The following is a 22,795-nucleotide window of genomic DNA, read 5'->3' as shown; positions in this document are numbered from 1 at the left end:
GTACTATAAATATTATATGCTTTTTAATTTTTAAAAAAATAATAAATATGTATTAATGATAGTCGCCTAGAGGGGGGGTGAATAGGGCGAAACTGAAATTTACAAATATAAACACAACTACAAGCCGGGTTAGCGTTAGAAATATAAACGAGTCCGAGAGAGAGGGCGCAAAACAAATCCCAAGCGAATAAGCAAGTGAGACACGGAGATTTGTTTTACCGAGGTTCGGTTCTTGCAAACCTACTCCCCGTTGAGGAGGCCACAAAGGCCGGGTCTCTTTCAACCCTTCCCTCTCTCAAACGGTCCCTCGGACCGAGTGAGCTTCTCTTCTCAAATCAAACCCGGGAACAAAACTTCCCCGCAAGGGCCACCACACAATTGGTGCCTCTTGCCTTGATTACAATGGAGTTTTGATCACAAGAACAAGTGAGAAAGAAAAGAAGCAATCCAAGCGCAAGAGCTCAAATGAACACGGCAAATCACTCTCACTAGTCACTAGGGCTTTGTGTGGAATTGGAGAGGATTTGATCTTTTTGGTGTGTCTAGAATTGAATGCTAGAGCTCTTGTAGTAGTTGAGAAGTGGAAAACTTGGATGCAATGAATGGTGGGGTGGTTGGGGTATTTATAGCCCCAACCACCAAAAGTGGCCGTTGGGAGGCTGTCTGTTCGATGGCGCACCGGACAGTCCGGTGCACACCGGACAGTCCGGTGCCCCCTGCCACGTCATCACTGCCGTTGGATTCTGACCGTTGGAGCTTCTGACTTGTGGGCCCGCCTGGGTGTCCGGTGCACACCGGACAGGTACTGTTTGATGTCCGGTGTGCCAGCATGGGCGATTCTGACTTCTGCACGCGCAGAGGGCGCATTAAATGCGCGGCAGAGAGCCGTTGGCGCGGAGATGACCGTTGCTTCGGAGGCGCATCGGACAGTCCGGTGCACACCGGACAGTCCGGTGAATTTTAGCGGGCTAGCCGTTGGCGTTTCCCGAAGCTGGCGAGTTCCTGAGGCCGACCTCCCTTGGCGCACCGGACACTGTCCGGTGTACACCGGACAGTCCGGTGAATTATAGCCGAGTCGCCCTGGAAATTCCCGAAGGTGGCGAGTTTGAGTCTGAGTCCCCTGGTGCACCGGACAGGTACTGTTCACTGTCCGGTGGCACACCGGACAGTCCGGTGCGCCAGACCAGGGGTGCCTTCGGTTGCCCCTTTGCTCCTTTATTGAATCCAAAACTTGGTCTTTTTATTGGCTGAGGGTGAACCTTTTACACCTGTATAATCTACACACTTGGGCAAACTAGTTAGTCCAATTATTTGTGTTGGGCAATTCAACCACCAAAATTATTTAGGAACTAGGTGTAAGCCTAATTCCCTTTCAATCTCCCCCTTTTTGGTGATTGATGCCAACACAAACCAAAGCAAACAGAGATGTGCATAATTGAACTAGTTTGCATAATGTAAGTGTAAAGGTTGCTTGGAATTGAGCCAATATAACTACTTACAAGATATGCATGGAATGTTTCTTTCTTATTTAGTATTTTGGACCACGTTTGCACCACATGTTTTGTTTTTGCAAAATTTTTTTGTAAATTCATTTCAAAGATCTTTTGCAAATAGTCAAAGGTAAATGAATAAGAGTTTGCAAAGCATTTTCAAGATTTGAAATTTTCTCCCTCTGTTTCAAATGCTTTTCCTTTGACTAAACAAAACTCCCCCTAAATTAAATCCTCCTCTTAGTGTTCAAGAGGGTTTTGATATACCATTTTGAAATACTACTTTCTCCCCCTTTTGAACACAACAGGATCCCAATTGATAAATACTTCTTGGAAAACACTAAGTTTTGAAATTGGTGGTGGTGCGGTCCTTTTGCTTTGGGCTCATTTCTCCCCCTTTTTGGCATGAATCGCCAAAAACGGAATCATTAGAGCCCTTAGGTACTATCTTCCCCTTTGGTCATAAGTAAATGAGTTAAGATTATACCAAAGACGAAGTCCTTTTGCTTTGAATTCTCATTTCTCCCCAAGGAATAGAGAGATGCTTGGAGTGATGGCGAAGTATGAGTTACGGAGTGGAAGCCTTTGTCTTTGCCGAAGACTCCAATTCCCTTTCAATATACCTATGACTTGGTTTGAAATAGACTTGAAGACACATTAGTCATAGTATATAAAAGAGATATAATCAAAGGTATTCAAATGAGCTATGTGTGCAAGCTAGCAAAAGAAATTTCTAGAATCAAGAATATTGAGCTCATGCCTAAGTCTGGTAAAAGATTGTTCATCAAGAGGCTTGGTAAAGATATCGGCTAATTGATCTTTAGTGTTAATGTAAGAAATCTCGATATCTCCCTTTTGTTGGTGATCCCTAAGAAAATGATACCGAATGGCTATGTGCTTAGTGCGGCTATGCTCGACGGGGTTGTCGGCCATTTTGATTGCACTCTCATTATCACATAGTAAAGGAACTTTGGTTAATTTGTAACCGTAGTCCCGCAGGGTTTGCCTCATCCAAAGCAATTGCGCGCAACAATGGCCTGCGGCAATGTACTCGGCTTCGGCGGTGGAAAGAGCGACCGAATTTTGCTTCTTTGAAGCCCAAGACACCAAGGATCTTCCCAAGAACTGGCAAGTCCCCGATGTGCTCTTCCTATTAATCTTACACCCTGCCCAATCGGCATCCGAATAACCAATCAAATCAAAAGTGGATCCCCGAGGGTACCAAAGCCCAAACTTAGGAGTATAAGCTAAATATCTCAAGATTCGTTTTACGGCCGTAAGGTGGGATTCCTTAGGGTCGGATTGAAATCTTGCACACATGCAAACGGAAAGCATAATATCTGGTCGAGATGCACATAAATAAAGCAATGAACCAATCATCGACCGGTATACCTTTTGATCGACGGATTTACCTCCCGTGTCGAGGTCGAGATGCCCATTGGTTTCCATGGGTGTCTTGATGGGCTTGGCATCCTTCATTCCAAACTTGGTTAGAATGTCTTGAGTGTACTTCGTTTGGCAAATGAAGGTGCCCTCTTGGAGTTGCTTGACTTGGAATCCTAGAAAATACTTCAACTCCCCCATCATCGACATCTCGAATTTCTGTGTCATGATCCTACTAAACTCTTCACATGTAGACTCGTTAGTAGACCCAAATATAATATCATCAACATAAATTTGGCATACAAACAAGTCATTTTCAAGAGTTTTAGTAAAGAGTGTAGGATCGGCCTTGCCGACTTTGAAGCCATTAGAAATAAGGAAATCTCTTAGGCATTCATACCATGCTCTTGGGGCTTGCTTGAGCCCATAAAGCGCCTTAGAGAGCCTATAGACATGGTTAGGGTACTCACTGTCTTCAAAGCCGGGAGGTTGCTCAACATAGACCTCTTCCTTGATTGGTCCGTTGAGGAAGGCACTTTTCACGTCCATTTGATAAAGCTTAAAGCCATGGTAAGTAGCATAGGCCAATAATATGCGAATTGACTCAAGCCTAGCTACGGGTGCATAGGTTTCACCGAAATCCAAACCTTCGACTTGGGAGTATCCCTTGGCCACAAGTCGTGCTTTGTTCCTTGTCACCACACCATGCTCATCTTGCTTGTTGCGGAAGACCCATTTGGTTCCTACAACATTTTGGTTAGGACGTGGAACCAAATGCCATACCTCATTCCTCGTGAAGTTGTTGAGCTCCTCTTGCATCGCCACCACCCAATCCGAATCTTGAAGTGCTTCCTCTATCCTGTGTGGCTCAATAGAGGAAACAAAAGAGTAATGTTCACAAAAATGTGCAACACGAGATCGAGTGGTTACCCCCTTATGAATGTCGCCGAGGATGGTGTCGACGGGGTGATCTCGTTGGATTGCTTGGTGGACTCTTGGGTGTGGCGGCCTTGGTTCTTCCTCATCCTCCTTTTCTTGATCAATTGCATCTCCCCCTTGATCATTGCCATCATCCTGAGGTGGCTCATCTTCTTGATTTTGCCCTTCATCAACTTGAGCTTCATCCTCATTTTGAGTTGGTGGAGATGCTTGCATGGAGGAGGACGGTTGATCTTGTGCATTTGGAGACTCTTCGGATTCCCTAGGACACACATCCCCAATGGACATGTTCCTTAGCGCTATGCATGGAGCCTGTTCTTCACCTATCTCATCAAGATCAACTTGCTCTACTTGAGAGCCGTTAGTTTCATCAAACACAACGTCACATGAGACTTCAACTAGTCCAGTGGACTTGTTAAAGACTCTATATGCCCTTGTGTTTGAGTCATAACCAAGTAAAAAGCCTTCTACAGTTTTAGGAGCAAATTTAGATTTTCTACCTCTTTTAACAAGAATAAAGCATTTGCTACCAAAAACTCTAAAGTATGAAATGTTGGGCTTTTTACCGGTTAGGAGTTCATAGGATGTCTTCTTGAGGATTCGGTGAAGATATAACCGATTGATGGCGTAGCAGGCGGTGTTGACCGCTTCGGCCCAAAACCGGTCCGGTGTCTTGTACTCATCAAGCATGGTTCTTGCCATGTCCAAAAGAGTTCGGTTCTTCCTCTCCACTACACCATTTTGTTGAGGCGTGTAGGGAGAGGAGAACTCATGCTTGATGCCCTCCTCCTCAAGGAAGCCTTCAATCTGAGAGTTCTTGAACTCCGTCCCGTTATCGCTTCTTATTTTCTTGATCCTTAAGGCGAACTCATTTTGAGCCCGTCTCAAGAATCCCTTTAAGGTCTCTTGGGTTTGAGATTTTTCCTGTAAAAAGAATACCCAAGTGAAGCGAGAATAATCATCCACAATAACTAGACAGTACTTACTCCCGCCGATGCTTATGTAAGCGATCGGGCCGAATAGGTCCATGTGTAGGAGTTCCAGTGGCCTGTCGGTCGTCATTATGTTCTTATGCGGATGATGAGAGCCAACTTGCTTCCCTGCTTGGCATGCGCTACAAATCCTGTCTTTCTCAAAATGAACATTTGTTAATCCTAAAATGTGTTCTCCCTTTAGAAGCTTGTGAAGATTCTTCATCCCAACATGGGCTAGTCGGCGGTGCCAGAGCCAACCCATGTTAGTCTTAGCAATTAAGCAAGTGTCGAGTTCAGCTCTATCAAAATCTACCAAGTATAGCTGACCCTCTAACATTCCCTTAAATGCTATTGAATCATCACTTCTTCTAAAGACAGTGACACCAATATCAGTAAAAAGACAGTTGTAGCCCATTTGACATAATTGAGAAACAGAAAGCAAGTTGTAATCTAAAGAATCTACAAGAAAAACATTGGAAATGGAATGGTCAGGAGATATAGCAATTTTACCCAATCCTTTGACCAACCCTTGATTTCCATCCCCGAATGTGATAGCTCGTTGGGGATCTTGGTTTTTCTCATATGAGGAGAACATCTTCTTCTCTCCTGTCATGTGGTTTGTGCACCCGCTGTCGAGTATCCAACTTGAGCCCCCGGATGCATAAACCTACAAAACAAATTTAGTTCTTGACTTTAGGTACCCAAACTGTTTTGGGTCCTTTGGCATTAGAAACAAGAACTTTGGGTACCCAAACACAAGTCTTTGATCCCTTGTGTTTGCCCCCAACAAACTTGGCAACGACCTTGCCGGATTTGTTAGTCAAAACATAGGATGCATCAAAAGTCTTAAATGAAATGCTATGTTCATTTGATGCATTAGGAATTTTCTTCTTAGGCAACTTAGCACGGGTTGGTTGCCTAGAACTAGATGTCTTACCCTTATACATAAAAGCATGATTAGGGCCAGAGTGAGACTTCTTAGAATGAATTTTCCTTATTTTGCTCTCGGGATAACCGGCAGGGTACAAAATGTAGCCCTCGTTATCCTGAGGCATGGGAGCCTTGCCTTTAACAAAGTTAGATAAGTTCTTAGGAGGGGCATTAAGTTTGGCATTGTCTCCCCGTTGGAAGCCAATGCCATCCTTGATGCCAGGGCGTCTCCCATTATATAGCATACTTCTAGCAAATTTAAATTTTTCATTTTCTAAGTTATGCTCGGCAATTTTAGCATCTAATTTAGCTATATGATCATTTTGTTGTTTAATTAAAGCCATATGATCATGAATAGCATTAACATCAACATCTCTACATCTAGTACAAATAGATACATGCTCAACAATAGATGTAGAGGGTTTGCAAGAATTAAGTTCAACAATCTTAGCATGAAGAATATCATTTTTATCTCTAAGATTGGAAATGGTAGCATTGCAAACATCTAGTTCTTTAGCCTTAGCAATTAAATTCTCATTTTCTATTCTAAGACTAGCAAGAGAAATGTTTAATTCTTCAATCCTAGCAAGCAAATCATTATTATCTCTAGGATTGGGAATTGAGACATTACAAACATGAGAATCAACCTTAGCATTTAAAATAGCATTTTCATTTCTAAGGTTGTCAATCAACTCACGGCAAGTGCTTAGCTCACTAGATAATTTTTCACATTTTTCTACCTCTAGAGCATAAGCCTTTTTAACCTTAACATGTTTTTTGTTTTCTTTAATTAGACAATCCTCTTGGGAATCCAAAAGTTCATCCTTTTCATGAATAGCACTAACCAATTCATTTAATTTTTCCTTTTGAGCTATGTTAAGGTTGGCAAAAAGGGAACGCAAATTATCTTCCTCATCACTAGCATTATCATCACTAGAAGATTCATATTTAGTGGATGAGTTGGATTTAACCTTCTTCCGTTTGCCGTCCTTTGCCATGAGGCACTTGTGGCCGACGTTGGGGAAGAGGAGTCCCTTGGTGACGGCGATGTTGGCGGCGTCCTCGTCGTCGGAGGAGTCGCTTGAGCTTTCGTCGGAGTCCCACTCGCGACAAACATGGGCATCGCCGCCCTTCTTCTTGTAGTACCTCTTCTTCTCCTTTCTTCTCCCCTTCTTGTCGTCGCCTCGGTCACTGTCACTAGATATAGGACATTTAGCAATAAAATGACCGGGCTTACCACACTTGTAGCAAACCTTCTTGGAGCGGGACTTGTAATCCTTTCCCCTTCTTTGCTTGAGGATTTGGCGGAAGCTCTTGATGACGAGCGCCATTTCCTCATTGTCGAGCTTGGAGGCGTCTATGGGTTGTCGACTTGGTGTAGACTCCTCCTTCTTCTCCTTCGTTGCCTTGAATGCAACGGGTTGAGCTTCGGATGTGGTGGCATCATCAAGCTCGTTGATCTTCCTCGAGCCTTCGATCATGCACTCAAAACTTACAAAATTCCCGATAACTTCCTCGGGGGTCATTTTAGTATATCTAGGATTACCGCGAATTAATTGAACTTGAGTAGGGTTAAGGAAAATAAGTGATCTTAGAATAACCTTAACCACCTCGTGGTCATCCCACTTTACGCTCCCGAGGTTGCGCGCTTGGTTCACCAAGGTCTTGAGCCGATTGTACATGTGTTGTGGCTCCTCCCCTTTGCGAAGCCGGAACCGACCGAGCTCCCCCTCAATCGTTTCCCGCTTGGTGATCTTGGTGAGCTCATCACCTTCATGCGCGGTCTTGAGTAAATCCCAAATCTCTTTTGCGTTCTTCAACCCTTGAACTTTGTTATACTCCTCTCTACTTAAAGAGGCTAGGAGTATTGTTGTTGCTTGAGAGTTGAAGTGCTCGATTTGGGCCACCTCATCCTCATCATAGTTCTCATCCCCTACGGATGGTACCTGCACGCCAAACTCAACAACATCACATATGCTTTTGTGGAGCGAGGTTAGATGAAATCGCATTAAATCGCTCCACCTAGCGTAATCTTCACCATCAAAAGTTGGTGGTTTGCCTAATGGGACGGAAAGTAAAGGAGTATGTTTGGAAATGCGAGGGTAGCGTAGGGGGATCTTACTATACTTCTTGCGCTCTTGGCGCTTAGAAGTGATGGAGGGCGCATCGGAGTCGGAGGTCGATGTTGATGAAGTGTCGGTCTCGTAGTAGACCACCTTCCTCATCCTCTTGTGCTTGTCGCCTTTCCGATGCGGCTTGTGGGAAGAAGATTTTTCCTTCTTCTCTTTGTGGTGAGAGGAGGAAGACTTTTTCTCCTTCCGTTTGGAGGAGTCCTTCTTCACCTTCCTCTTGGTGCGGGACTCTTCCGATGAAGTGCTCCCGTGGCTTGTAGTGGGCTTTTCGCCGGTCTCCATCTCCTTCTTGGCGTGATCTCCCGACATCACTTCGAGCGGTTAGGCTCTAATGAAGCACCGGGCTCTGATACCAATTGATAGTCGCCTAGAGGGGGGGTGAATAGGGCGAAACTGAAATTTACAAATATAAACACAACTACAAGCCGGGTTAGCGTTAGAAATATAAACGAGTCCGAGAGAGAGGGCGCAAAACAAATCCCAAGCGAATAAGCAAGTGAGACACGGAGATTTGTTTTACCGAGGTTCGGTTCTTGCAAACCTACTCCCCGTTGAGGAGGCCACAAAGGCCGGGTCTCTTTCAACCCTTCCCTCTCTCAAACGGTCCCTCGGACCGAGTGAGCTTCTCTTCTCAAATCAAACCCGGGAACAAAACTTCCCCGCAAGGGCCACCACACAATTGGTGCCTCTTGCCTTGATTACAATGGAGTTTTGATCACAAGAACAAGTGAGAAAGAAAAGAAGCAATCCAAGCGCAAGAGCTCAAATGAACACGGCAAATCACTCTCACTAGTCACTAGGGCTTTGTGTGGAATTGGAGAGGATTTGATCTTTTTGGTGTGTCTAGAATTGAATGCTAGAGCTCTTGTAGTAGTTGAGAAGTGGAAAACTTGGATGCAATGAATGGTGGGGTGGTTGGGGTATTTATAGCCCCAACCACCAAAAGTGGCCGTTGGGAGGCTGTCTGGTGCACACCGGACAGTCCGGTGCCCCCTGCCACGTCATCACTGCCGTTGGATTCTGACCGTTGGAGCTTCTGACTTGTGGGCCCGCCTGGGTGTCCGGTGCACACCGGACAGGTACTGTTTGATGTCCGGTGTGCCAGCATGGGCGATTCTGACTTCTGCGCGCGCAGAGGGCGCATTAAATGCGCGGCAGAGAGCCGTTGGCGCGGAGATGACCGTTGCTTCGGAGGCGCACCGGACAGTCCGGTGCACACCGGACAGTCCGGTGAATTTTAGCGGGCTAGCCGTTGGCGTTTCCCGAAGCTGGCGAGTTCCTGAGGCCGACCTCCCTTGGCGCACCAGACACTGTCCGGTGTACACCGGACACTGTCCGGTGTACACCGGACACTGTCCGGTGTACACCGGACAGTCCGGTGAATTATAGCCGAGTCACCCTGGAAATTCCCGAAGGTGGCGAGTTTGAGTCTGAGTCCCCTGGTGCACCGGACAGGTACTGTTCACTGTCCGGTGGCACACCGGACAGTCCGGTGCGCCAGACCAGGGGTGCCTTCGGTTGCCCCTTTGCTCCTTTATTGAATCCAAAACTTGGTCTTTTTATTGGCTGAGGGTGAACCTTTTACACCTGTATAATCTACACACTTGGGCAAACTAGTTAGTCCAATTATTTGTGTTGGGCAATTCAACCACCAAAATTATTTAGGAACTAGGTGTAAGCCTAATTCCCTTTCAATTAATTAATTGAGTTATAATGCATAGGGAAGATGTATAGGAGAAATAGTTTGAGACAAACTATATATAATGGGAGAATCTTTTAGGGAGGGGGGGGTAAAATATATTAGAAAGTACATATAAGGGGAAACCTATACGAGGAATGATTGGAGAGAGCGTTAGAGTACCTGCAACAGTAATTTAGGCTATTCACAGTTCAAAGTAGCACCCTAATGTTTTCAAAAATATCACATCTTTTTTTGTATGAAATTGTCTATCTTGAGTTTTTTTAGATGAAACTCTCCCACCTCCCACGAAAATATCTCTCTCCTTATTAATTTTTTGTCATGTCATCATACTTATTTATGTGGTGTGATATTTAATAAAAGATGGAACTCAAATAAAGTTTCACTGGAAATAGCCTTATAAGCTAGCTAGCTCAAAGCATATTGTTTTATATCTTAACATAAGAAAGAGAAAAACTAGCTTTTAACCAAAAGATAGTCTCATATACATATTTAACAAAAGTGCCACATAAAGCTATTCATATCATGAGCTATATGCTAAAAGTTGGTATTATTTGAAAAAAAATCATTGTGGATGCCCTAACGCTAGTAAGGTCCATCTGGCTAGGCCCACTGTAAAAGTCCTCAAAGTTGCAAAGGGGAAGAGAAATGATATGCTACCTTTTTGTTGGTTCTGTTGTCTCTAACCGGGCTTTTCCAAATCGCTGATCTCTGATAATGTTTGTCTACAACTGCTCACATTTTTTTTTTGCATCGTCTGGTAAAGGACTAAAGGTGACCATGATTAACCTACCACTTTAACCTATCCGGACTTGTGATCCGTGAAACTTCTTTTGCATTATTGGCCATGCATGCAGCTAGCTAGGACCTTGAGCCTCGCATCTGCTATGTGAACTAACCCTGTTCTGAGGTTCTAATTTAACTTACACTGCTGGCTTAGGATCTTGTTAACCTTTTGCAGTAACCTTTTTGACTAATCACTGGATTCAAGACAGTGCCAGGAAGAACAGGCTCCTTGAGATCCTCCCCATCCATTAGACAAATCAAGAAAGACTTTGGAGCTCTTTGAGGAACAATAAGAATGTCTGTCAAATGGACTTTTTGTTATGGAGAAAAGAATTGTAATACGCTCTGTAGTGCACTAGTGTGGCAGGTGATTGCAGTTTGCAGGGGCCTCTCAATTGGTGAACTTCACCAGGTGCCAAATTGAAGGCAAATGGCTTTCAGATTTTGTAAGAAAAAGAGTAAGGTGGCGTTTGTTTGGTATTATAATCTAACCAGATTATATAATCCAACAAATTTTAAACTAACGTTTAGTTCAAAATTTGGTGAATTATATAATCTGGGTAGATTATAATCCCACACAAATACCCTCTAAGTATATATTTTGGGACCTTAATCCAGGCTTCGGCAACCCTAATTGGCTGACCCCAGTAAAACAAACAGGCAAACAAACATGCAGCCGTGCAGGAGAGCCTGCAGGGCATTGGCATCACTACAGCAGGTTCATTAACTCAGCTGGTCTTATAACCAATGGGGAAGAGAGGAGCATGACCACTGTTTGGCCCATCCCCAACTGCCAACAACTACTACTCCAGACAATAATAACAGTAAGCATAATGTTACTTTGTGTGATGACAAAATAGTTCCAAATTTACATACTATTCAGATATACAGGAGTAAAAACAATTGTGTTTCAAACGAGGGATTATTTCCGTCTCTCAAATTCAAATATAAGCAGTTGTCTTTGCAAGCCGTAGTCCAGAGAAAAGGATTTCAAGATTTACCCAATTGACGCTGCATGTACTATCAATCTCTTCAAATGGGTTGTTCCCTACAGGCCTCCACCATTTCAGATTTCACCCACCAGGCCACCACCACCCTCTCTCGGCTCGGCTACTGTTCGCCAATTCCTTGCTTCCTTCGCTCACAGCGTTTCAGATTCCCAAGAAGGCAAGAATCCCCTCCCTTCCCATTTCCCAGCAGCAGCAGCTTTGGAGCCAAAGGGGCAGGCAGCCTTTGACCCTCCACCGTCGCCATGGCCGTGGTCGCCGCCGGGGGCGAGGAGGCCTTTGCCCCCGCTGCGCCTTCCACGTCCGGCGCCCCGGCGTCGCGCCAGGACGTGCAGGCGGCCATCGCCAAGGCCGTCGAGCTGCGCCAGCTTCACGCCGCCCTCATCCAGCGCGGCGCGCCCAATGCCCGCGCCGCCAGCCGCAGCCCGGCCGTCATTCGCCTCCCGCCACTCGCGTCCCCCGCGCGCTCCAGAGCAGCAGACGAGGAGTACCCAGTTTTTACTCCGGTGAGCTAGTTTCTTAACACGTGTTAGCTATATGTGGGACTGTGGGAGTGTGCGACCTTAAGGCCTCGAGGCTCGAGCTCACGGCAACTGACAATGTTGTCTCTTGCTTGCTTGCCGGGCTCGGCCAGGCCTACGACGACGAGGAGCACGTAGCAGCCGTTGCACCGAACCACATTTGCCCGGACAACCGAAGCCGGTCGGAAAACTGGACTGGGGTCGCCCTGGATCAGGGTGGCAGCGACGACGCGGCCTTGTCCGATTACGACGGCCTCCAAGCCTTCTCGTCCTCCAACAGCGACGTGTTCTTCCCTTCCTCCAACGACCACCGTCTTCGGAACAGAGGCACGGCGTACAAGATCCACCCCGCCTTCATGCACTCGGCGCCGTCGGCCGACCGCTTCCTGCCGTCCGCCGGCCGGGTGGCCTACACGTCCGAGCTGAACCTGCCACCGGCGACGTGCGGCAACGCGTTCCGGCCCGCCACGATCAGCGGCACCAGGGTGCCACCCCCATCGGCGCACTCGCGGACGAAGCAAGGAGGGCCGCCGCAGATCCTCTCGTGGCTCTTCCCCAAGTCGAGAAAGAAAGCCAAGCCACCGGAGATGACGTCGCCGACGGCCATCGAGCGCGGCAACATGCCGCAGCTGCTGACCGAGTGGGGGGCGCTATCTATGGAGTCCCTCAAGAAAGAGCTCGCGGAGGCCAACGCGCACCGGGACGCCGCCCTGCACGAAGCTGCCGAGGTGAGGTCGTCGCTGGGGGAGCTGGCCACCAAGCTGGTGAGCGTGGAAGCGTACTGCTCGGAGCTCAAGAAGGCACTGCGGCAGGCCACCAACTCGCCGTCCGTCTCCCGGAGACCGACGAAATCGATCGAACCCAGCCGAGAGCTCTCGATGCCGGTGAGCCACGAGGTGATGGTGGAAGGCTTCTTGCAGATCGCGTCGGAGGCGCGGCTCTCTGTGAAGCAGCTCTGCAAGGCGCTGATCCAGCAGGTGAACGAAGAGTCCAGTGACGGCCTGTCCGACAAGCTGAACCTGCTCCTTCGCCCGTACCAGCTCGCGCTCAGCAGCGGCAGCGTCAGCAAACACTGCTCGAAGGCCGTGCTGTACCATCTTGAGGCGATCATGAACCAGGTCATGTTCCAGGACTTCGAGAACCCCGCGTTCCAGCGGAACGGCTCGCCGAGGTGCCTCGACCCGGCGGAAGACAGCCGGCAGAGCTTCGCAGCCTTCGTGGCGCTGCGCAACCTTAGCTGGAACGAGGTTCTGCGGAAGGGCACCAAGTACTACAGCGAGGACTTCAGCCGTTTCTGCGACCGGAAGATGAGCGTCGTCGTGGCGACGCTTGCCTGGTCCCGGCCGTGGCCCGAGCAGTTGCTTCAGTGCTTCTTCGTCGCCGCCAAGTGCGTCTGGCTGCTCCACCTGCTGGCCTTCTCCTTCGGCCCGCCGCTGACGATCCTGCGCGTCCAAGACGGCCGCGCATTTGATGAGCTGTACATGGAAGACATCCTGCATGACAGGCAGCCGGTGCAGAGTCCTTGTCAAGTGAAGATAATGGTGACGCCGGGGTTTTACGTGCAAGATAGAGTGCTCAAGTGCAGGGTCCTCAAAACAAGATCGGCAGCATAATTGTGTCTCTTTGACCAACAGCTAGTGTGGTGTCAACTCACTCGTGTAACATTTTTCTTTTTTTGTTTTGAGCCAAAGGTCAAGAAACTTGAGGTGCTGAACCGCATGTTTGCTGTAGATTTGGAGTAAACAACTAACGAAGTGAAGCCTGAGCTTTCTTTGACCAACATGTTTGGATCACTCCTTTGTTATGTTATGATCAACAAAAATGTTCCATTACAAGATACTTTTCAGATGTTATCCATCCCTGATTCGGCTAGAAAACAAGAAATATTCTGAACATTTTGAAGCCAGCATCTGCATTTTCTGAAGCACAGAACTGAGCATTACCGCCCTAGAGAACTAGACAAGATGAAAACATATGTATGCACATCAGCCGCCTGTATGACAAAATTGAAACCTGGAATCACACCCAGCTGCTCTCAAATGAGATATCATCGATCCGAAACGACAAATTCCCCACGTACTCCTCTTCAGCATCTACTCCGCCTTCTATGGTCTCCACAAGGTTTTGCTGTAGGTGAGGGAGCAGCGTTGAAGGCATGGTGAGCTTTGGGGAACGCACGGCCCTCTCTGCTGGGTTGGGAGCAGAAGGCTTCTCCCAGGCAAGTAGATGCAGCTGGATGGGGCGCACTGCGAGGCGGTGCAAGGAGAGTTTCTGGCTGAGGGAGATGGTGTCGAAGCAGCGGACTGCCCCTGAACTGGAGATCATCCAAGGTAGGACCTTCTCATTGGACACCCTCGAGATGATCAGCAGTTTCGACGCCTCCTTGGCCCGGTTGAACAGATCACAGAGCCCAGACCGCGTAGATGGTGCCTCGCTTTCCTTGTCATCTTCCACTACAGATGATATGTAGATAAAGCCCTAACAAAAACAAGCACGTCAGCAGATTCCATTGCTGATTCTAACTGCTCAAGTAGTACATACTAACTGTGAGTATTCCGTCGAGTGCTAGTAAAAACAAAGACCTCTTCAGTTCGGCTGATAGCAAAGCCAAGCCTTGTGTCACCTTCTTCAAGTGGGATTTCCAGCAGCAATTCTCCTCCTACGCAGCTGTACCAAAGCCGTGCTGCCTTTACCACACCAATATCCACTCCATGGTAATCTTCAAAACCGTAGAGCGTCGCATTAGTGACGTTCGACAGATCAGATAATGAGCTCGAATTCACAGACGCGGACGCTGTCTCTCCAGATATCTGCATGTTTCAGAGTGTCACAGTGCCAAGACAGAACTGTGAGTAGAATCTCTCAAACACGAAACGGTGTCGGAGGATTTGAACAAACTCACTGCCCAGTTTCTTATCTTAGTTATCTAAACACTGTCAGAAGATTAAAACTAGCTGAAGTCTCACTGTAGTAAGTAGTAACTGCCAACCTACGCTGTGAGATGTCTGAATTAGAGAGCCTGTGTCTGCACCTTGGTGAGAAGAGCTTCGCTCTGCACATTCATGAAGTCGATGGGTATCCCGGCGGCCTGCGAAGAGTAGAACCATGCATTGGCACGCGCCACGGTGTCGTCGAAGGACTCGTAGTGACAGGCATTGCTGTCCAGAGCCTTGGGCAGGACAAGCATCGAGAGGTAGCAGCTGGAGTTGGGCGTGTGCAGCGTGTCGCGCATCTTCTTGTCCCATGGGTACGCGACATAGCCATCCTGGAGCTGCGCCTTGCTCAAGGCTGACGCGACTCTTGTGCTCCTCGTTCCTTCATCGACATAGATGTAGATTTCAATTTTTTAGAAAGTTCGAAGTCCGCAAACTAGCTAGCATGCTCATACTGTAGGTGAAATGCACTCAGGAATTAGAGCGTCATCATCTATCTGTGATCAGAAGCACAGTCAGAAGCATTACGTGAAAATGCTCACAAGTTCGAAGTATCAACTTTATACAGATGCAATTCGCAAAATTTCGAATTCCAGATCAAATGAAAATGAGGATTTGTTAGTTTGAATTTTGAAACCAATTAGAAAGATTACCAATCCTCCATCTCCTATTACGTACGGGTAGTGTGTCCTTGTTTTTCTCCTCCAACATATCACCACTACATTTAAACTGGATAGGGAGAGAGGGTGGATCTTCTACATTTGGGAGAGAAGGCAGATTTTAACTAACACTTTTAGGTACTGGGAATATGATGTGTAATCTGTTGGAGTAACCGCAATCCTTCATATTGCGTGTTTTTTTTGGTATTAGGGGTGCGATAGGTAATCGTTGAATATGCTCTTGTTCTCAACTCTTACGTCCGGGATTCATGTCTGATGTAGATGCAAACTTTGCTTTTCTATAAGAAACGAAAATGATGGCTTTCTTAAAAACAGAGCAAATTCTAGTTTCAAAAAAAAGTGGGAAAAAACATCAAGAAGCTATAAAATGGTGAGTAAATGACTTTTTGTTTCGGATTATAATCTGCTCAGATTGTATAATCAAATAACAATTAGTTCAAAAGTTATTTGTTGGATTATATAATCTGCGTGGATTATAATCCCAAACAAATATCCCTTAAGTCTAACAACCTTTAGGTGAGGTCAACAGTCGAGGTCCCTAGAAGAGACGAGAAACCTAGTGAAAATTACAACGCATATAAGAAAGAATTGACTGGCATTTAGACGGTGACCTATTTCCAATGACAGCAACGCACTTGGCACTGTTTCGGAAACGTCTTTAGCTTTTGTTCTCCGTAGTTCACGTATACCTGTATCCTTTTGCTACGTTTTAGCTTTTGTTATGTAGCTGCGAATCTGACACTGATGGCAATGACCTGCTCACATTTCTCTCGGTGAGGCACAAGGAGACAAAAAAACAGCGCATATTCAGTATTTATAAATAAAGGAAAACAACGCCTGGAACAATGCACTGAAAGATCAGTTTATGAGAATATTCTCAGTCCAATTTAAATTTTAGATCTAACAAGAAGTTTGTCGGTGCGGAGCATCAGACGTGTGCTTCGTTGAAGCAGTCAAGCAGAGCAGCCACGGCGCCACCGCCTGGGCTAGTTGATTGCTAGCAGCATTAGGAGAAGAGCACGATCCCACCCAGCGTTCGTTCTACCTGCAGGCCCCATGGGAGATGTCTTGGTCATGGCGTTCACATTTTTTTAAAAACTTTTTGGGCCGCACGCGTCGTCCAAGTCGCCCACTCTGACTGACCTATCTTCTTCTCCATCTTCCGCGGGCTTATGTGCAGCTCCAACGGTATGCAGGGGAGATGTGCAGTTGCAACGGTAAGAACGAGAGAGACGGTGGCAAGATATAATTGGGGCGGTGACGGTGACCACACTATGGTCATGGCGGCGACGAGGGAGAGGGAGGAGGTTGCCGCGGTAGAGTCTTACAGGAGCTCTGTCGCCGCGGCCGCAGCTAACGGCGGAGGCTGGTGCCGAAGCTAACGGCGGTGACATCAGCTCATCTCGTGGCTGGCGCACGGTGAATCTTAACGCTCTCAGTGGCCACGATATGCATATCAGGACATGTACAGACGATAAATCCACTCTCCACACTCTATCTCACCGTGGGCCCCCGAGTCCACCTCGCCGTCGCCGGTCGGTCAAGAGAAGGCGAGAGAGAATGGAAGAGGACGATAGAGATGGAGGCGGTCGAGTCGAACAGAGCAGCCTGTGGTTGGTTACCTTGTAAGACGAGGCACTCGCTCTCGAGGCGGTCGACGAATCCGAGCAAGTAGTTGGGGTCGTGCAGCGACCGCAGGACGTACTGCTTCCTGACCCCTCCGCCGCCGGCGCCGGGACTGGCGTGGTGCGGCACGATGCAGGCCTGCAGCTGCCTGCCGCCCCGCACGCGCACCTCCACGGAGGTGTCCCCGCGCTTGAACGCCGCGTGCAGCGCCTTGTGCAGCCCGGCGCGCCCGCCCTTGAATGGCGCCTCGAGCTCCAGCGCGGCCGCGGCGCCCCCGCCGCCGGAGCCGCGGCCGACGCGGACGGCCTCCACCACGTCCCCCTCCTGCACGACGCCCGCGCCGCCTCCCCACTCCTCCGCCTTGGAGCTCCCCGCCACGCACTCCAGCGCCACCACCGGCGCCTCCGCCTCCCGCCGCCGCCTACTCCCGTCGCCCGGCTCCGCCATGGCTCCCGGCTCTGCTCCTCCCCTTCCCCTCCCCTACCAGAGCCCGGAGAAAGGACCGCCCTCGTCTCGGTTGCTTTTTGTCGAGTGGATGGACGGCGGCCGGGGACGCGCCCCCGGGTGCCGCCCGTGACACACCTGAGGCAGTGAGTGTGAGCCTGGATAGATTCCGCTCGTGGATCTCGGACGCGCCGGGTTCGAGCCCCCGATCGGTCGGCAGCGGGCACGTCCCGAGATTTCCTCGGTCTCCTCTGCTCGTACTCTCTTCGCTCCGGTCCACGCTCCACGGGCGCTGGCGGATCGCATGAGAGCCCCTCTCTTTCTTCGCTGCACGCTGCCTCGCTGCGGGAGGTTTAAAGAAAGGGGCGGGCGGGCAATTTGCCGTCAGGGTGGACGAACCAGACCAATCGCGTGGCAATCAGCGCCCAGTGGCGCGCAGCTTCCGGGCGTGTTCGGCTGGCTACAAGCCGACACTGTTGCAGCTGTTTGGATTGCTGCAGCTGCAATCCATAGAGAGAAAAATACTATAGAAGCCGCAGCCGCAGCCGGATTGCAGCCGCAGCAAGCCGCAGCGAACAAGCTGGCGAGCCGACCCCGCGCGGAAAAAAAAATTGTTTGCGGTCCGGCTGATCCGTGGACCGCGAACGGTGAGCACTACTTGTTGGAGCCCTGAGGCGGCCTGAAGGATGCAGCGCCTCGTGGATGGGGGATGGACTTGTTACTGTTACCATCCAGGGTCCTTTTCAGGTCGGTCATGAACTCGTGCAAAGGCCTCTTCTTACTTTGTTTTGTTTCCACAAAAAAAAAAGAATAGCATTGGCCGGCAGAGTGCTGTTTCCATCTTGCATTGATTGTTCGGATCCGTAGTTCCGTACATATGAATCACCGATCCCGTCTCTAGTTTCTAACGCTGAAATTCTGCAACGATTCGTATGAGCTACCAACAGGCTATGAAGCTTCCAGAATTGCTCCCAAACTCAATCTACGGTTGTAGACAACCTGAACTTCGCTCAAGATGCGGCGGTCCAGATATTCACAAGAATAGCGCGTGCAGTGAGGGTTGGATTTATGAGCCTGACCCAATTAAGAAATTCAATTAAATCCTACGAAAATCATAAAACTCCATGTATGACAAGGAAATGGTGAACTCAGATAAGAATCTGAGTCTTTATTGGATCATGATTATATCGAATAGTAAGCTTATCAGTTCGTGGACATAACCCTATATAAGGCACTTGCCAGCTCTTGCCAGAAGGTATCCCTGAGTTAGGTTTTCGCCTCTGCTTACAGCTGCGCCGCCATCGTAGTCTTCTTAATCTCGAGCGCCGACGTGCATCTGCGATCGGGAGAGCAAGTCTCCGAAACCCGTCACTTTCGAGATCGTACACCGGAAGAGGGCGAATAAGGTTTTGAGAAGCGTCTTCAAGCGACTACTCGCGTTCTTCTCGTCGATCTTGCAACTTTGACTTTATCGACCCTACTACTTCTACCCACGTCGTCTGCCAATATGCCTATTTTTTGACAAGAGGAGGACCCCATTTCTATTATTATCATAACAGAAATACAAAGCAATTCAGAACCCACATATTCTATATCTGATTCAGATGACTCAAAACAGTCGGGTCTCTAAACAGGCTAAATGCCAACCGACAGGTTTAGAGTTTTACAACGAAAGTACCAGAGCACTTAACGAGAGGGCAACAGTAGGAATAATAGGCGGTAGCAACACAACGTGAGAACCTAACAAAAGTGCTAACATAGGCAAGCAGGCACGCCATGATCAAGGCCTATGGGGTTGCATCATTCCTTCCAACTCGTCACCCAACCCTAGGATCCGACTCCCTCTAGCATTTACAGCACGAACCAGCATCTTGGCGCCCTCCTGCAGAATGGTCTTGGAGCTCTTTCTTGCTAAGTCCTGCCCAAGAAGACACAAGAGCACCCTAATGGCATATGATCTCATTAGGGGAGTTTACAAAGTATATAATCAAAACACATTCTATTTCTGTCTTTTCAGATAGCCCCGCAAATTGCTAAAATCAGAACAATATGAACAACATTATCACATTTAAAGTATTTTCAAATCCAACCATAACAAGATTCCATATTATTAGGAATAAGGAGAGTGTCCAGACATTTCGCCACAGTTCCCCAGATCACTCTAGCAATAGGACAAGTGAAAAATAGATGTTCAATGGTTTCAGTATGGGTGCAGAAACAGCACGAAGGGTCCCCAGACCACTTCCTGATCATGTTATCCTTAGTCAACAACGTGTTATTCTCTAAGAATAACATAAAGAATTTGATTTTCGGGGGAACATTGCTTTTCCAAATGTGTTTTTTGTCAAGATCGTTGGTGGTACTATTTATCTTGTTATACAAAGATTTAACTGAAAAGCACTTATGTTCACTTTAATTCCACTTCACACTATCAGGAAAGTCCTGAAATTCGTAATTATCAAGCTTTCTACATCCCAGTTGTTTTTGTTCTCATTATCTAGCCATCACCTGAAATGCATATGCCAATTTTTTTTGTTTTGGCATCAATGACTAGGATTTCCTTCTCACAAATCTCATACAAATCAGGGTACTTGATGTACAGAGGTCTCCTACCTAGCTAATTATCCTTCCAAAAGTCAGTTTTGTCACCAGAATTAGTGACAATCAACCTTCCAGTATGCCTTATACTTCAGTTTATCTGTTGTGATAAAGATGTGGTGCATTTTTATGATTAGGCTGTTAGGTAACCTATTATGTTACTTTGCCATGTAAACTGCTTCATAAAAAAGAGAAAGAAATCAGACTCGACTTGTCACTTCAATATGTCCTTAAGACCTTTAAATCTCCTTGTAGCGTGCTTCAGCAATTCATATACTTGAACGCTGGCATGTTTAATCTTCAGTGTTCAATAAAATGAATTAGTGAAGTTGGGCCGTCTTAGCCTGAAATCCTAGCCGCGCCATTACGCATGGAAAATTAAACTACTCCAGAGGCACTCTAATAATGGTTTTGCGTCGATTGTGCCCAACTGTGTTTAGCATCTGTAAGATGGTGACCTTGCTGGACAGGGAAGCAGAAACCCCGTAGAGCGGCAATTCAGAGGCACTCCAATAAAACAAAAGAATGGTAAACTATTTCATAAGGGCTACTTTGGTATCCCCATTTTTCTATGAGATTTTCAATTTTCTAAGGGAAAATAAACTAATTTCCCTTGAGAAAATGAAAAAACCTTGAGAAAATGAGTTTCCCAAACTAGCCCTAAGTACGAATTCCAAGATTCCACGGGATAAATTAGTCCGATAGATTCAAGAGGGGAGACGTTGACTGTTGAGATCCAAATGACATTCTATACATCGGAGAAGATTCCAACGCTGAAGCTAGGTATAAGTGAAAGGGAAATGTGCCCTTGGGCCATTTCTAAGTATTTTGGTGATTGAGTGCAAACACAAGGGCCTAAATGTGAAAATATGCTCATGGATGAACAAAGTGTAAATCACAAGTAAAGGTATGTTTCTAAGCCTTAGTACATTAGTTTTGTGTACTAACATCTTGTCTAAGTGTTAGAAACAGGAGAAAGAAGAAAAGAAAAGAAGTGGAGAGTGGCTGTGTACAGCCAAAGGCTGCTTCGGGCTGGGGCACCGGACTGTCCGGTGTGCACCGGACAGTGTCCGGTGCGCCAGATCAGCGCAGCGCAAACCAGCCGCTCTCGGGTTTTTCTCCGGCGACTTCGGCTAAAATTCACCGGACTGTCCGGTGTGCACCGGACTGTCCGGTGAGCCAACGGTCGGCCGGGCCAACGGTCGGCCGCGCGATCGGCGCGCGACACGTGGCCGAGCCAACGGTCGGAAGGGAGCACCGGACTGTCCGGTGTGCACCGGACTGTCCGGTGCGCCAGATCTGCAACGGTCGGCAACGGTCGGCTTCGCTTTCTATGGAAACAAATCGGGCACCGGACAGTGTCCGGTGTGCACCGGACTGTCCGGTGCGCCACGAGACAGAAGGCAAAGATGGCCTTCCAGATTTGTTCCCAACGGCTCCTAGCTGCCTTGGGGCTATAAAAGGGACCCCTTGGCGCATGGAGGAGTACACCAAGCATTCCTACAACTCTTCTAAGCACCAAGACATCAATCTCACGCATTCGTTTCATTGTGATAGCATATAGAGCTCTTGTGGAGTTGTGAACTCTTTGTGTTGCGTTGCGAGCTCTTGTTGCGACTTGTGTGCGTGTTGTTGCTCTGATTTTCGAGTCTTGTGTGCGTTGCTCATTCCCACCTTACTCCGTATTTCTTTGTGAACTCAATTGTAAGGGCGAGAGACTCCAAGTTGTGGAGATTCCTCGCAAACGGGAAAAGATCAAAGGAAAGAAAAACACCGTGGTATTCAAGTTGATCATTGGATCACTTGAGAGGAGTTGAGTGCAACTCTCGTCCGTTGGGACGCCACAACGTGGAGTAGGCAAGTTTTGTACTTGGCCGAACCACGGGATAACCACCGTGTCAACTCTGTGATTGCTTTCTTGTGGTTATTGTGTTTTGACTCCTCTCTAGCCACTTGGCCATACCTGTGCTAACTCTTAACAAGTTTTTGTGGCTTAAGTTTTTGAAGTTTTACAGGATCACCTATTCACCCCCCCCCCCTCTAGGTGCTCTCAATTGGTATCAGAGCCGTTCTCTTCAAGAAAGGGACTAACCGCCCGAAGAGATGGATCCTAAGGGGAAGGGAATTGTGATCAACGACAAGGAGAAGGAGTCCTTCGTCAACGAGCCAAGGGATGACAAGTCCAATGACTCGGGCTCGGGCCACAAGCGAAGAGATGGGAAGAAGAAGAAGACAAGACGCATCAAGGAGATCGTCTACTACGACAGCGATGAGTCCTCTTCTTCCCAAAAGGACGACGACCACGACAAACAAAGGAAACCAGTTAATTCTAACTTTTCTTTTGACTACTCTCGTATTCCGCAAAGTTCAAATTCACATTTGCTTTCCATTCCACTCGGCAAGCCCCCACACTTTGATGGGGAGGACTACGGATTTTGGAGCCACAAAATGCGTAGTCACCTATTCTCTCTCCATCCTAGCATATGGGAGATTGTAGATAGTGGAATGCACTTTAATAGTTCGGATAGTCCTATATTCATTAATGAGCAAATCCATAAGAATGCACAAGCTACTACTGTTCTTCTAGCCTCATTGTGCAGGGATGAATATAATAAAGTGAGTGGCTTGGATAACGCCAAGCAAATCTGGGATA

General features: G+C 47.6%; 2 protein-coding genes across 3 annotated transcripts; one reads left to right on the top strand and one right to left on the bottom strand.

The window, feature by feature from the left end:
- Window positions 1-11,424: 11,424 nt before the first annotated feature.
- Window positions 11,425-13,699, top strand: LOC100279200 (IRK-interacting protein). Its single transcript, NM_001152224.1, is given in 2 exon segments — window positions 11,425-11,846; window positions 11,975-13,699. Coding segments are annotated over 2 exon segments (1,761 nt in total). The 5' UTR covers window positions 11,425-11,585; the 3' UTR covers window positions 13,475-13,699.
- LOC103632934 (uncharacterized) lies at window positions 13,629-18,001 on the bottom strand. Of its 2 annotated transcripts, none has more exons than XM_008654643.4 (4): window positions 17,097-18,001; window positions 14,893-15,176; window positions 14,407-14,671; window positions 13,629-14,339 (listed from the first exon to the last, which is right to left on the bottom strand). In XM_008654643.4, the coding sequence occupies exons 1-4, from the start codon at window positions 17,545-17,547 to the stop codon at window positions 14,305-14,307; spliced, it is 1,035 nt and encodes a 344-aa protein (XP_008652865.1). In that variant the 5' UTR covers window positions 17,548-18,001; the 3' UTR covers window positions 13,629-14,304. The 2 variants fall into 2 exon arrangements, with proteins under 2 accessions (XP_008652865.1, XP_008652864.1); XM_008654642.4 differs by having other exon boundaries at window positions 14,444-14,671; window positions 17,097-17,951.
- Between the last annotated feature and the right edge of the window lie 4,794 nt (window positions 18,002-22,795).

This window comes from Zea mays, chromosome 7 (assembly GCF_902167145.1).
Source record: "Zea mays cultivar B73 chromosome 7, Zm-B73-REFERENCE-NAM-5.0, whole genome shotgun sequence".
In the NCBI taxonomy this organism is placed as follows: Eukaryota; Viridiplantae; Streptophyta; class Magnoliopsida; order Poales; family Poaceae; genus Zea; species Zea mays.
Note: the sequence above shows the minus strand (reverse complement) of the source record. Positions and strands in the feature narration are given on the sequence as shown.